The following is a 12,273-nucleotide window of genomic DNA, read 5'->3' on the forward strand; positions in this document are numbered from 1 at the left end:
TGGTGTGATTTTATCACAGGAAAACTTACAGTAATTTAATTATAAACAAAGATTTGGCTGACGCTTTGCACAACAAAGTCTGTGCATTTAATATGATAAGGTGCTCTGTCAGATCAAGTACTCCCATGAGATGCACGTTTTATTATGTTCCCTTTGCTACCTGGCTTTTTTTGATGGGTCTCCAAAGGAGCAACGGAGTAGTTTTCTCACTTTTCCAGGATGTGATTCAACAGTGACTGTGAAGATTTTAGTATTCCAGTACTGCAGACGGGCTTCCTTGAAGGAGCTGGGCTTGTTCAGCTTGAAGAAAAGAAGGCTGCGGGGTGACCTCATTGCAGCCTTTCAGTACCTAAAGGGAGCATATAAACAAGAGGGGAGTCAACTCTTTGAAAGGGTAGATAACAGGACAAGGGCAAATGGTTTTAAGTTGAAGGAGAGAAGATTTAGGTTGGATGTCAGGGGGAAGTTCTTTACAGAGAGAATGGTGAGGTGCTGGAACAGGGTGCCCGGAGAAGTTGTGGATGCCCCCCTCCCTGGAGGTGTTCGAGGCCAAATTGGATGGGGCCCTGGGTAGTATTAAATGAGGTTGATGGCCCTGGCTGTGGCGGGGTTGTTGGAGATTCATGATCCTTGAGGTCCCTTCCAACCTGGGCCATTCTGTGATTCGCTGTGTGATTCTGTGAAAGGCACATGTGAATCTGTGCTATCTGATGGCTTACCAAAGAGCATGTGCTTTTTGGTGGCACTCCTTTTCCCTCAAGCCCACTGTTCCTTTCATAAAGATGGTGGCATAGATGAATTCTTCAGAGAAGAATGTAAGAGCAGATCTAATAAATGAATGGTAAGCTGGCATAGTAAAAGGCTATTCTTTGTTTATTAGAAAAAAAACTGGATTCTGTGAAGTCCTTCTGAATGTTTATACTCTGCTGTGAGTCTTGCTCAGAGATACTTTTTGTCCAGGATTTCTAGCTTGTGAGGTCAAAACAAAATTGCAGACTTCTCTCATATTTCTTATTAACAGTTATTTGGAATTAACAGGCAGGTAATAAAGAGTCGTAAGTCTTTTCATAGCTACTATATCGCTCACAAGCTGGTTGTCATGTGCTTTAAGACTCAAATGAATTATTTCAGGTGGGACTCCAAGGTGGTAAATCTGAGCAGATATATTATTCATCATTACAAAATGTAATTGAAAAGTCATTCTTAGAGGTTAGTAATTTATACTGCTGAGTTTTTAAATGGTGCACAGAAAAGGGAGAAGAAAATAATCTGGTTGTGCAATAGTTAAGCTACAAAAATCCTGAATGGGGCAAAAGTATGAATGTCCAAGGAAGAACCTTGGACAGACAATACTGAACTTAGACCCAGAGCCTTTGACTGTTTTTTGTGAAAAAGATTTATGCAAAGTGAATGGTTTCTTTGTGATTTGTTTGTGCTCCAAAGATGACCAAATAAAAAAAAAAAAATAAAAATTGTGACATATAAATAAGTCTTGGTATGTTGTTTAGAATGAATGCCCATAGATTCATGAAATAATAATGAGCAAAGTTTATCATAATGACTGGAAACCAAGGCAATAGTTGTTACCTTGCTTACTTCAAAGTGCATTCAAAGAACCCTTTTGAATGAACACCTCTTAGTCTTTGTAAATTGTGAGCCTAGAGCCCTCTAGTGTTAGTGTTTGTGTAATGCATATTAATTGTCCACAGTAATGTAGATCACTGTGAACTGCACATTATTCTGGTCTGTGTCAGTAAAGGGCTACCAAGCCAATCGCCTAATTTTTTATTGACTTTATATTTATCTATGGTTTAAAATATTAGTGATTTATTTATGAGAAAGCAACTGATCTCATTCATCCCAGTTTTTAGAAAGGAGTTATTTATTTACTTTGGAGCTATTACCCAATCTGTGTCAGTAGTATCTCAGAACAAAGATAGCTCTTATGCAAAGGAAAATTTAGGGAGCCTATAATACTAGTAGCACCTAATTTTTCATCTACTCCATGTATTGCTTAATGCTGGTCTTAGAGTTCCTGTAAGTCCTTCTAGATGCTCTTTCATGCACAAAGCATGTTGTGACCTCTGTTCTTCTTCTCCCTAGTTGATAGTCCCCACTTTATCTTTCTCATCTCTGGAACTGTGTATGTGAGACTGTTCCTTCTTTCTTCAGGGCAGGGATTCTAGTGTGTCCTCAGCCACAGGTTCTGCATGCCTCCATGGTTTACCTTTGCTTGGGGTTCCTCTCCTTGTTTCCTTGTCTCCTTGCTTCTTCATGCCAGGACCAGGGTCTGTCCCTTCCTTTGCTTCTTTTTCTTTTTATACTAGATGGACATTCGCTTTTCCCTTCTGCAGAATGAGCAGGAGAAGAATAATTTCCCAGTTTACCTGGGAGTAAAATTCAGAGAATTTGTCACTCACCAAATTGGTCACAAATTCATGAGTAGTGCTGCATAGGAAAGCTTAATGGATTTAGAGGAAAGGAGGAATATGTGCAGTAAACCACCTGAGCCTCACTGTGAAGCAGCAAAGCCCAAGACCTGGGAAGAGGAAGTTTTCTGAAAAGCCAAAAAGCAGACAATGAAGTGACAATTTGTCAGTAGGAAGCTGGAAGGACTTAGGGCAGATTTTTGACAGCAGGAGGTAAGAAGTTACCAGTGATCCTCAGGGACAACTAAATGCTCACTTCTTACTGGGAGGTATATAAGTTGATGCTGTTCTTTAAAAGATGAGAAAAGCAGCCTTATCTGGGCATCTGCATCTGCAGGAAACCTATGTTGTTACCCAATTGTAAAAGTCAGAAACAACTGTTATTGAGTTGTCCAGACTGTAAAGCTCTTTATCATTATTTATTTATTTATTTACTATTGCCTCTACTGGCCCAAGAAGACATTTAGTCATTTGTGAACTATGTAAAAAATTGTCAATATACAAACTACACTCAGGTCTGTGGTAGCTAGTTCAAAGTAAAGGTGCATGGTAACTTAGAATTTGTATATTTGCAACAGTGCAATTTCAGGCTTGTTTGAGATTTATGTATGTTTCTGTAGGCATTAAGATATGAGACTAACTGGCTTAGGAAATTTTTGATAGTTTGTCAGTCAGGTAAAGAACTTCTAGATTTATAAAGTATATACGGACCCAAAATGTGGTTGCTTACTGAAATCTCACTTACTGATGGCATCAGAAGGGGTGTACTTGGAACGCTTTTAGAATCTTGCACCTTGGGATGGAAAACCCCAGGCACCAGGAACATGGTAGGCACCCAACTGGAAAGCAGCTCTGAAGAAAAGGACGCAGGAGTCTTGGTAGGTACCAAGTTGAACGTGAGTCAGCAGCGTGCCTTTATTGCTAAGAAAGCAGCTGATATTCTTGGCTGCATTAGGCAAAGTATTGCAGGTCAAGAGAGGTTGATCCTCAGTTCTGCACTGGTGAGGCTACACTGAATGTTGTGTCCAGTTCTGAGCCCTCCACTACAGAAGAGACCTGGACATTTTTGAAATAGTGCAACAGAGGGCCACCAAGATGCTGCTCTCCCATGAGGAGAAGATGAGAGAGTTGTGACTGTTCAGCCTGGAGAAGATGAGGCTCAAAGGGATATCATCAATGTCCACAAATACCTGAGTGGAAGTTGTGAAGAAAATGGAGCCAGGCTATTTTCAGTGATGCCCAGTACCAGAACAAGAGGAGATGGGCACAAACTGGAACACAGGAGATTCCGTCTAGTGGGGAGTACTTCTGTGCCTGAGCATACATTGCCCAGAGAGGTTGTGGTGTCTCCTTCTTTGGAGATCTTCAGAAGCCATGTGGACATGGTTCTGGATGTCTGGATTTGAGCAGGGGGTTGGACTAGATGGACCCAGAAGTCCTTTCACACTTCAACCATTCTGTGATTCTGTAGAGCTATTCAAATACAGCTGTGGTAGAGTGGGAAGCAAATATTTTATAGGGCCAGCAGGGAGTGTTTCAGGGAAAAGACTGAGGAGACATGCTGTACAATGCTTAAAATTTATTAATCATCATTACTTTTTTTCATAGAGAACAAAAATAAAACAATATTCCAAAACAAAATGGAAGAAGAAAATATACCACACCCAGATGACTAAGACTAAAAAATGGGGTAACGTTAATTCTGAAAGAAATGGCCCAATAAATCAGTTCTCCAAAAAACAAAATAAATAGCAATAGTACAACTTTTAAAAAGCTTTCTAGGAAAGAATTTACACATAATATTATTATTATTACTTTTGTTTACAAAAGTCCTTCATTTGCCCCATTGGCAATATATATATATATATACTTCTTCTGTAAACAGTTAACCACAAAGAAAAAAAAAATTCCAAATTTTCATACAGTTTCTATGCTGATGATGTTATGTAAACAAACAGTAGTATGCAGCAGCTTATCATTATAGTATCTTTCTCTCTCTCTCATTCTTCTTTCTTCTTTTCTTTTTTTTTCTTTCTTTTCTTTCTCATGAGAATAGATAGGAAAATGCCCTAAAAATTGTTTATAATATTCAATTTTATAGTTTTGAGAAGATATGGCTTTTTGCAATCTAAGTTTTCCACAATGCAAAAAAGAAAGTAAAAGAGAGGTACCGTTTTTTTTCTTGGACTTTAGCTTTTGATCTGTCTCAAAGAACTGAAATTGAAATGTTCCGTAATAGTTCAGTGTATCAATGGAAATCTCAGATATTGTCAAGTAGTTGCGGAATGTCATGACCAGCAGAACTTGATTTCCTACAGAGTAATATTTATTCTGCACCAGTGCAGTTTATATTGTGCCATCAAAGGAAAGCCTTGAAAAGAATGTCATTCTAATAAAAGATTTTGTGTGGTCTAAATCTTATGGTTTAGCACTTCTCATAAGACAAACTAACAGGAAATATAAAAATGATCTTATACTGTACCTCTCAAGGTGTAAAGAAAAGTCATGAAAAACAGTATGAGATACAATGGTAAGGATAGCTGACATAATGTAGACAGAAATATTGAGCTTGTATGCAGAAAATATAAGCTGTTCGTCAAAAATTGTAGCTGCTTTTGACACTTTCTTTCAAATGTTTGTTTTCATCTATGTTCAACTTATTTGGCTTCTCTTTACTTCTAATTTTAGACATTCCCTTTTTCTTGAGAGGTCTTTATCTCATATTTTGCCTGTTTGCTGTTGTTGGTTGGCAATGTCTTGTGGAACACACTCAGCACTCACACAGCTGCATTGGTCCACATAGGTGTATGAGTGATCAAGGTAGGTTCCATCACTGCATGTCAAAGTCACTTTTCTTACACTAGTCTGGATTTCCTGACAACATGAGCATTTATGTTCCATCATGTTTGCTTCTTGAGAATACCTGTTTGCAAAACCAACAAAAGAGAAATATTCAGAAATTATGTGACAAATATCACTGCCCTCTCACACATTGCTAAATGTAAGTAGAAGTTGTGCGTTTGCATGTGGGGATATGTCTTAATATTACCAATCTTCCAGTAGTTTGGTGACACAGAATTTGTTCTTCATTGTAAAAATGGGTAAACCTAGCTCTTGATTCTGATCTAGTGGAAGATGTCCCTTCTCATGGGAGGGGGTTTGGAACTAGATGATTTTAAAGGTTTCTTCCAACTCAAACCATTTTGTAATTCATAATTCATTAAGACAAAAGTAAAGTGAAAAAAACTAATCCCGATAACAGATCAAGCCAGTCCAGAATGAGAGACTGGTATGAAACAAATAACCTCACTTTTACATAGGCAAGATCAAAACTCGGGACCAGTCACTTAATAGTCTATTAAGACCTGGTTAGTCTTGAGATAATTAAGCTGATGTAGCACCATGTCTGTTAAAAATTCTGGTTAGCATAATGGGAGCAGTTGATGGCTTGGTGAGTGTTAGACATTGTAGAAAATCACTAGCTATTTGTTTTCTGCTATTATCGTAACAAATAGAAGACAGGAGACTACAGTTATCTTTTACACCACTTACCTTGAGTAAGCATCACAGCTGCCTTCACAGTATGTCATCTCAACGGGTGCAGAAACACATCCTTGGTATTTGATGACAGTAGTGGTGTTGTGCTTCTTGCAACCTGATGTTGCCACAAACCAAGAGAAAATAGGTTAAAATATATGTATATATAAATAGATATTTATATATGATAGACAGTCCTTAGCTGAAAACTGAGATGCATGGAGCTGAAACAGGAAGTTATGTCACAGTGCGTTTCTTTTTTAATTGCTTATGGCTAAATGATAGATTGTGCTACTTGTCTTAGCACTGAGTGGAAAATTCCCTTTATGCTGCAGTGGTGCAGGATGCAGAAATATAGAGCAGTGCCGTGGCAACTGTTCCATCTCCCAGGACCAGCTTCACTTTCATCCTTAAAGAGAATGTGTCTGTAGAAGTTGGAGAATAAGCGTAGTCCTCTCTATTTCATTAAAAGGCTACTACTGAACAGTACAGGATGGGAAAGTTCACTATATCCGTATTTTCAAAGGCCCTAAATGTTCTGTTTCATACCAGGTGGTATGGAAACACTGGTACCAGATTTGGTCTTTTCACCTCTTCTGTCTTTGTTCCTGCCGTGCAAGTTGAACTAATGCAGCTAACAAGGCACATATTGTGCTTTTACCCAAAATTACCATTACTTACCTGATGGTGGGATCGAGCACACTCTACAGCAGCCATCATCTGATAGCCTGATGCTGTCCTTGAGTGGGGAAAAAGAAAAAGATGATTCAGGTTCCATATATGCATGATAAAGCAGAGACTTGGTTTGTAGGGTTTTCTGGTGCCAGAAAGTTCTTTGTATTGGCATGGAATCTAATTTCAAGCAGATCTAAATATTAAAGGCGCATAACTACTGCTTCAGTACTTAATAAGACTTCTTTAGAAGCATACATGGAAGGGACTGGAATTGCTTTGCTATCATCAGAGTTCAGTAGTAAAAATTGAGAAATAAAGCTTGCAGTGCACGTGGGATATTTTGAGGTACAAAAATCAGTGTAGATTACGGGTTATATCAGACAGTGTAAAACAGTTAATGAACTACTGACACTACAGATGTCTGGTACTGGTTCTTATCTTTCCTGAGGTGTATTAAGTGAACTGAAGTAGCTTGTTTTCCTTCACCTTTGCTCTTAATGATTGGTTTCCAAAAGTGAAATTATCAGCCTAAATAATTTAGGAATAAAAATCCCATTATTTTCTGGTAATATTCTTGCTCCTAGACACCTGGTACTTTTAGGAATGCAAAGCATTATGCTGTGCCCTTTTCCCTAGTACCCTGTGCTATTTTATTTCCCCAGTGAGGATATATTGCCATTTTTAATTTTGACTTGCTTTTTAAAGTGAAATTTGATGGGAGACAGTTTCAGAGAGGATAAAATCAGAGTTACATCCCATGTGATGCTCCTGGTAGTTATTTTTCTAGGACACCATGATCTTGCTATCGCTGGTGCTAATCACTGCAATCTTTTCAAACAAACATGAGAGCTGGTAGACAAGTACTTACAGGTTCACAGAGATCCGGGTTGAAGGTGGGACAGCTTTTCTTTGATATGACTGTAATGAACTGGCCATTGTATTTTTCACATGTGTAAGTTGTACAGTTATTACCAGGTGGGCTCCAGAATTTTCCAATCTGAAAGTAGTTAAATTAAATAAAAGTGAATAAAAAGCATCTTGCATGAAGGTGAAGCAAAAATACCCAAACAACTAGTGTTCTATCAGTGCTATGTGCTGTGACATGCTTATTCTCAATAATGTCCTTGAATTGCAGCTGGTAGTTGCTTATTGACCTTTTTCATTAACCAAGGGAAGAGGATGTGATTTTAGGTGGCTATGGTCATGGTTTTTGTGTGCATGGGGTAAGTGAAGACTGACTTGTGTTTCAGTGGTTTTGTTGTCAGAATTTATGATGTGCCCTAATTCTTTTCAGGTACATGACAGAATTCCAGGTGTTTTCACCAACTCATCCTGTTCTTGAGCTCACAGCTAACTTGAGTTTGGGTATTTGGAGCAGAAGCTGCCTCCGTACATAGAAAGACAAAACTGAGCAAAATTGGTGTTATGTTTTCTTGTTGAAGGCAAATAAGATGGCATTGCTTTCACATATTTTTCTATTTGGACTTCTGAAAGCCATTGTTCAGTATCACGGTTGGTTCCAGAAGCCAACCGTTAGCCTCATGGCTCAAGGTTCTGTTCAAGCCATGTGAGACAGTCCTTCCTCATCTGAGTAAGCAGTATTCGAATATGTGAAAAGACACTGCAAGTAAATGTGATAGAGGCAAGGAAAGCAAAGAGTTAAAAGGCAAACAGAGTTCACCAAAGGTGAGCTGCAGCAGGGCTAGTTACCTTAAGCACGTGTGTAGTGTTGTCTTCCATGACCACTATGCAGGCTTCAGCCTTGCATGTGCCACAGCACTTTCCAGGTTCCTCTGTATACTTGTAACCCTGTTTTGAAAGAAACAGAGAAGGAATATTGTTGAGCCAGGATACTGAGCTTAAGCGGCAGATGTTTGAACTGAGCAGGGTAGGCATTACTGACTGTAAAATAGCACTCACCACTGGACAGTAGGTGTCACAGGTAACAGGCTGGCACTTGACAGCAAACTTCTGAGGGCTTGAATAAGAGGATTTGGAGCAGGTGCAGCTTTCACAGGGGCCTGATGGGATCACAGTTCCAGGCTGGGAAAGACAGAAGAAAAATTGATATTAGTAATAGCAAGTTGCTGTGTGTAATTCAAGGCTGAACTATCTATAGGCTAAACTATCCTTAAATTCAATTTTGGTTGTTTAATTTAGGCAGAGTTTCTATTGTTGGTTGTGTCCATGCTGCTTCTCATTTTGAAAGGAAATTATGCTAATGTTAAAGGTGAGCAGATAATACTTTTGCATATAAGGAAGGGTGCTGATATGCTGACCTCAATATCTTGGTCCTTTTTGCAAAATGGCATCTACAATAGGGGTCTCGAAAACATTTCATTGTGAATCTATGTAAAGTTGTATTTTTATAGTGAGTACTTTATAGTGATACTGTATACTTACCGCATAGTAGGTTTCATTGACTACACAGCCATGTCCTGGAAAGAAGAAAGAAAGATAGTTTCACCAAGGTGTAAAATTTAAGAAGCTGAAGTATATGAAGAAACTGCTACCTTTCTTGGCCCAATATGACAACACTGATTAATTACATCTTTTTCTTTTAAGGATTTTGTATTCGTAGCTCTGAGTAATGCATTGAAAAATGGTACTTACTGCATTCAAAGGTAGGGCAGCATTTTCCAGGCTGTGTTACTGTGATTACTTCCTGTCCCTCTAAGCATTGGTGTGTGACCTCAGGGCAGAGGCTCGTGTTGCAGTCTGTAATGTAAAAGAAGACAGCAAATTATGAATTTTTAAGTTTTGTTTTGCATGAACTTCAGAAGTTTTCCAGTGAGGCAAATACAGTGTTGTAGGTAAAAACAAGTAAGTTTAATAACTATTTCAGTATATTTGCCCATCTATTTTTAAAGTGAAAGAGCTTTTCTATAACCTTTGCAAAACAAGCGAATAGAGTGATGATTGCTTGAAAAGACATATTTCCAAAGAGAAACTAATCAGAAAATCTGATGGCTCTCTGAGTGTCAGACACTCTCTTGAACAATTCTTAAAAGAGATATGTTAAGATTAGATAAAATGTTTATGCTGGTCTTTGAAAAATAAGAGATACTGAATAGCTTTTGATTATTGTTTCAGGTGGTGGCAGTGCTACAGGTTTTCTTTTTTTCCTTTCGAACATTAAATTACAAATTTACAGCTACTTTCCTTTGTCTATGAGTGTAAAATTGATTCATCTTTAAATTTGTTCTCTTCGAGCTAGCATCTAGTAGATGCTTTGCAACAAGGCTCTAAGAAGCAGTATGAGGGAGAAAAGTTATAAGATCAATGCAAATTATATATTAAAAAAAAACAAAAACAAAAACCAAGAGAGAAATTACTGCTGTAGATCCCCAAAACAAGTATAGTATATTAAGCACAATAAAGAACTGAGGACAGTACTTACAGCACTCAGTCCTGGTACAGCATGGATCTTCTGGTATCTGTGTCTGAACAGGCATGTATCCTGGTTCAGAACAAGATACTTGCTGTGGCAGAGGACATTCGTATTTTGTACAATACACTCTGAGAGTAAATCTGTCACAGACACATTCCTGGCAATTTTTTGTCCATTTTTCTCCTGGCTATACAAAAAGAAAATGAAAAATAAGTAAAATAATCAATTTTTTTTTTAACTTCTAAATGTTTTATCCATAAATACAGTTATAGCTAATTAGCTAATTACATCAACCTTTTTGTGGTCCTAGTATTTTTAGATTTGTTAAACCCTTAAAGTGAAACAAATTAGCAGAAGATCCTAGAGACCACTGAAGGTTCTGAGGATGTTGGTTTGCTCTTGTGAAACACCAAACAACAAATGTCCTCTTGCTTCAGCTGCTTGTATTTGATAAATTACATTGGTGGTGATACTCACCCATCTGGATACTCCATTTGGTTCTCTACAAGCTGAAAAAAAAATAAATAATGGAGATTTATACCATTGACAACTGACAGAAAGATTAAATTTGTGCAGTTTCAAATAAAAGCACCATGAACATAGATCTAGCAAGAAAATGAACATATAGACTAGTTCATATGAAATGATAGAATTCTTCCATTTTGCTCAGTCTCATGTAAGTAAGGAAGATGAGGAAAAACTTTTTTTTTTTAATTATTCTGTTTTTAGAGACTAAAGGAGCTTAAATAAGCTGATTTGCCCGTGATCTGACTATGTAAAAGATGACAAATCTCCTGCCATTGTTAATCAGGTCTTCTCTTAAACAATCCAGCTCTCCATTCCCCAAACTAGTTATAGAGTACTTACAGCATTCAGAGACACAAATGTTGCTGTCTTCACTCAGGAGTGTCTTTCCTTCAGGACAGAAACAACCTTCAGTTACTCCATAGCCAGGATGGTCAACAAAGCTGGAGTGAAAGGAATATATGTATATATATGTGTATTTGAGTACCATGTTTTTGCAGTGAAGCTGGAGAGACGGGTGTGTAAAGAAGATCGTGTCAGATACAAGGCAGACAAATGAATTTGTATTTTGCTGAATGGAACTGGAAGTGCATATTCATAGCAATGACTGATATCTATGAATTTTGAATAAACTATGAAAATGCATGAGATTTAATTATGAAATAGTTCTATTTTGTAAGGAAAGTGGTTAAAAACAGAAGGAAAAAAAAAGATAAGCATTTGTTTGGTCTTTCCATACCTTTGGCTGCAGGTAGCAGGATTAATGGACCCACATGGCTTGTATACCATGTTTGCTGGACAGTTGTATGCTGTATGACAAAAGATGGAAAATGATCAAAAACTGATAGTAGATTATTTTTGTGGTAAAAGTGACTTTGTCTTTACTGCCTACATCGGGGGTTTCTGACAGCATGGACATTTCTGTATTTTTGTAGGTAAAATGCTATAGTCAAGTGTAAGATGCAACATATACTTACTCAATAAAATCCTAACTGCTACTGGTTTACTCGTACACTTTTGAGTTCTGCAATACTTACGGCAGGTATTGTTTGTCTTTCCTCTCCAGTCAATACAGACACCTCTTGCAGCACACTCTGTAGCATATATCTCCAAACTGGAACACTGCATGGATTCATCAGTTATGCGACATCCATCAAAAACACATCCTTTATAAAATGGTTCTGGTGGTATCGCGTCATGGCATTCTGCAAAAACTCTACAGACAGAAAAGAAACCAGAAGAAACTGGTCATTATGTAAAATCTGACCATTTGTGGCATTTTCCCAGTTAACGGCATGTTACTCTCTGCTTCAATAGGAATGTATTATGAGAAAGAGAGTTAATTATATGAATGGCCACTACTGTGGGAGATAGATTCAGGAATGGAAAGACTAGGAAATTTGAAGCTCTATTTTTTTCTAAAGAGGCTCGTGGGGATAGTGTTTATGTAAGTGTACACAATGTTTTATCAGACTGACACTAGAAATTTATTTAAGAAGGCAATTGCATCAGGTAGATGGAAAAAGAATGCTGTAAGTACCCAAGAAACAGAAAAATTGAATAGCTTGCAACTTATTAGACACTACAGCAAGCATGCAGATGAGGGTCTTTATGAATGACACAGCTGAAAAAACTTTTGCTAGAGTTCACACAAGTATAAGAAACAGCCTTTGTTGATGCTGGTATTTTTTTTTTTTTTTTAATTCCGTGTTTTAC

General features: G+C 37.7%; 1 protein-coding gene across 1 annotated transcript in view; it reads right to left on the bottom strand.

Moving 5' to 3' along the window:
- Positions 1-5,113: 5,113 nt before the first annotated feature.
- MUC5AC (mucin 5AC, oligomeric mucus/gel-forming) overlaps positions 5,114-12,273 on the bottom strand; it is a 50,621-nt gene continuing 43,461 nt past the window's right edge. Inside the window, 14 exon segments of the mRNA XM_090140621.1 lie at positions 5,114-5,152; positions 5,154-5,352; positions 5,982-6,084; positions 6,648-6,705; positions 7,510-7,638; positions 8,352-8,450; positions 8,562-8,684; positions 9,045-9,079; positions 9,255-9,359; positions 10,042-10,219; positions 10,510-10,541; positions 10,900-11,000; positions 11,297-11,366; positions 11,595-11,773. Of these exon segments, the coding sequence (XP_089996747.1) occupies positions 5,114-5,152; positions 5,154-5,352; positions 5,982-6,084; positions 6,648-6,705; positions 7,510-7,638; positions 8,352-8,450; positions 8,562-8,684; positions 9,045-9,079; positions 9,255-9,359; positions 10,042-10,219; positions 10,510-10,541; positions 10,900-11,000; positions 11,297-11,366; positions 11,595-11,773 (1,450 nt within the window).

This window comes from Phasianus colchicus, chromosome 5 (assembly GCF_987193195.1).
Source record: "Phasianus colchicus chromosome 5, bPhaCol1.hap1.1, whole genome shotgun sequence".
NCBI lineage: Eukaryota > Metazoa > Chordata > Aves > Galliformes > Phasianidae > Phasianus > Phasianus colchicus.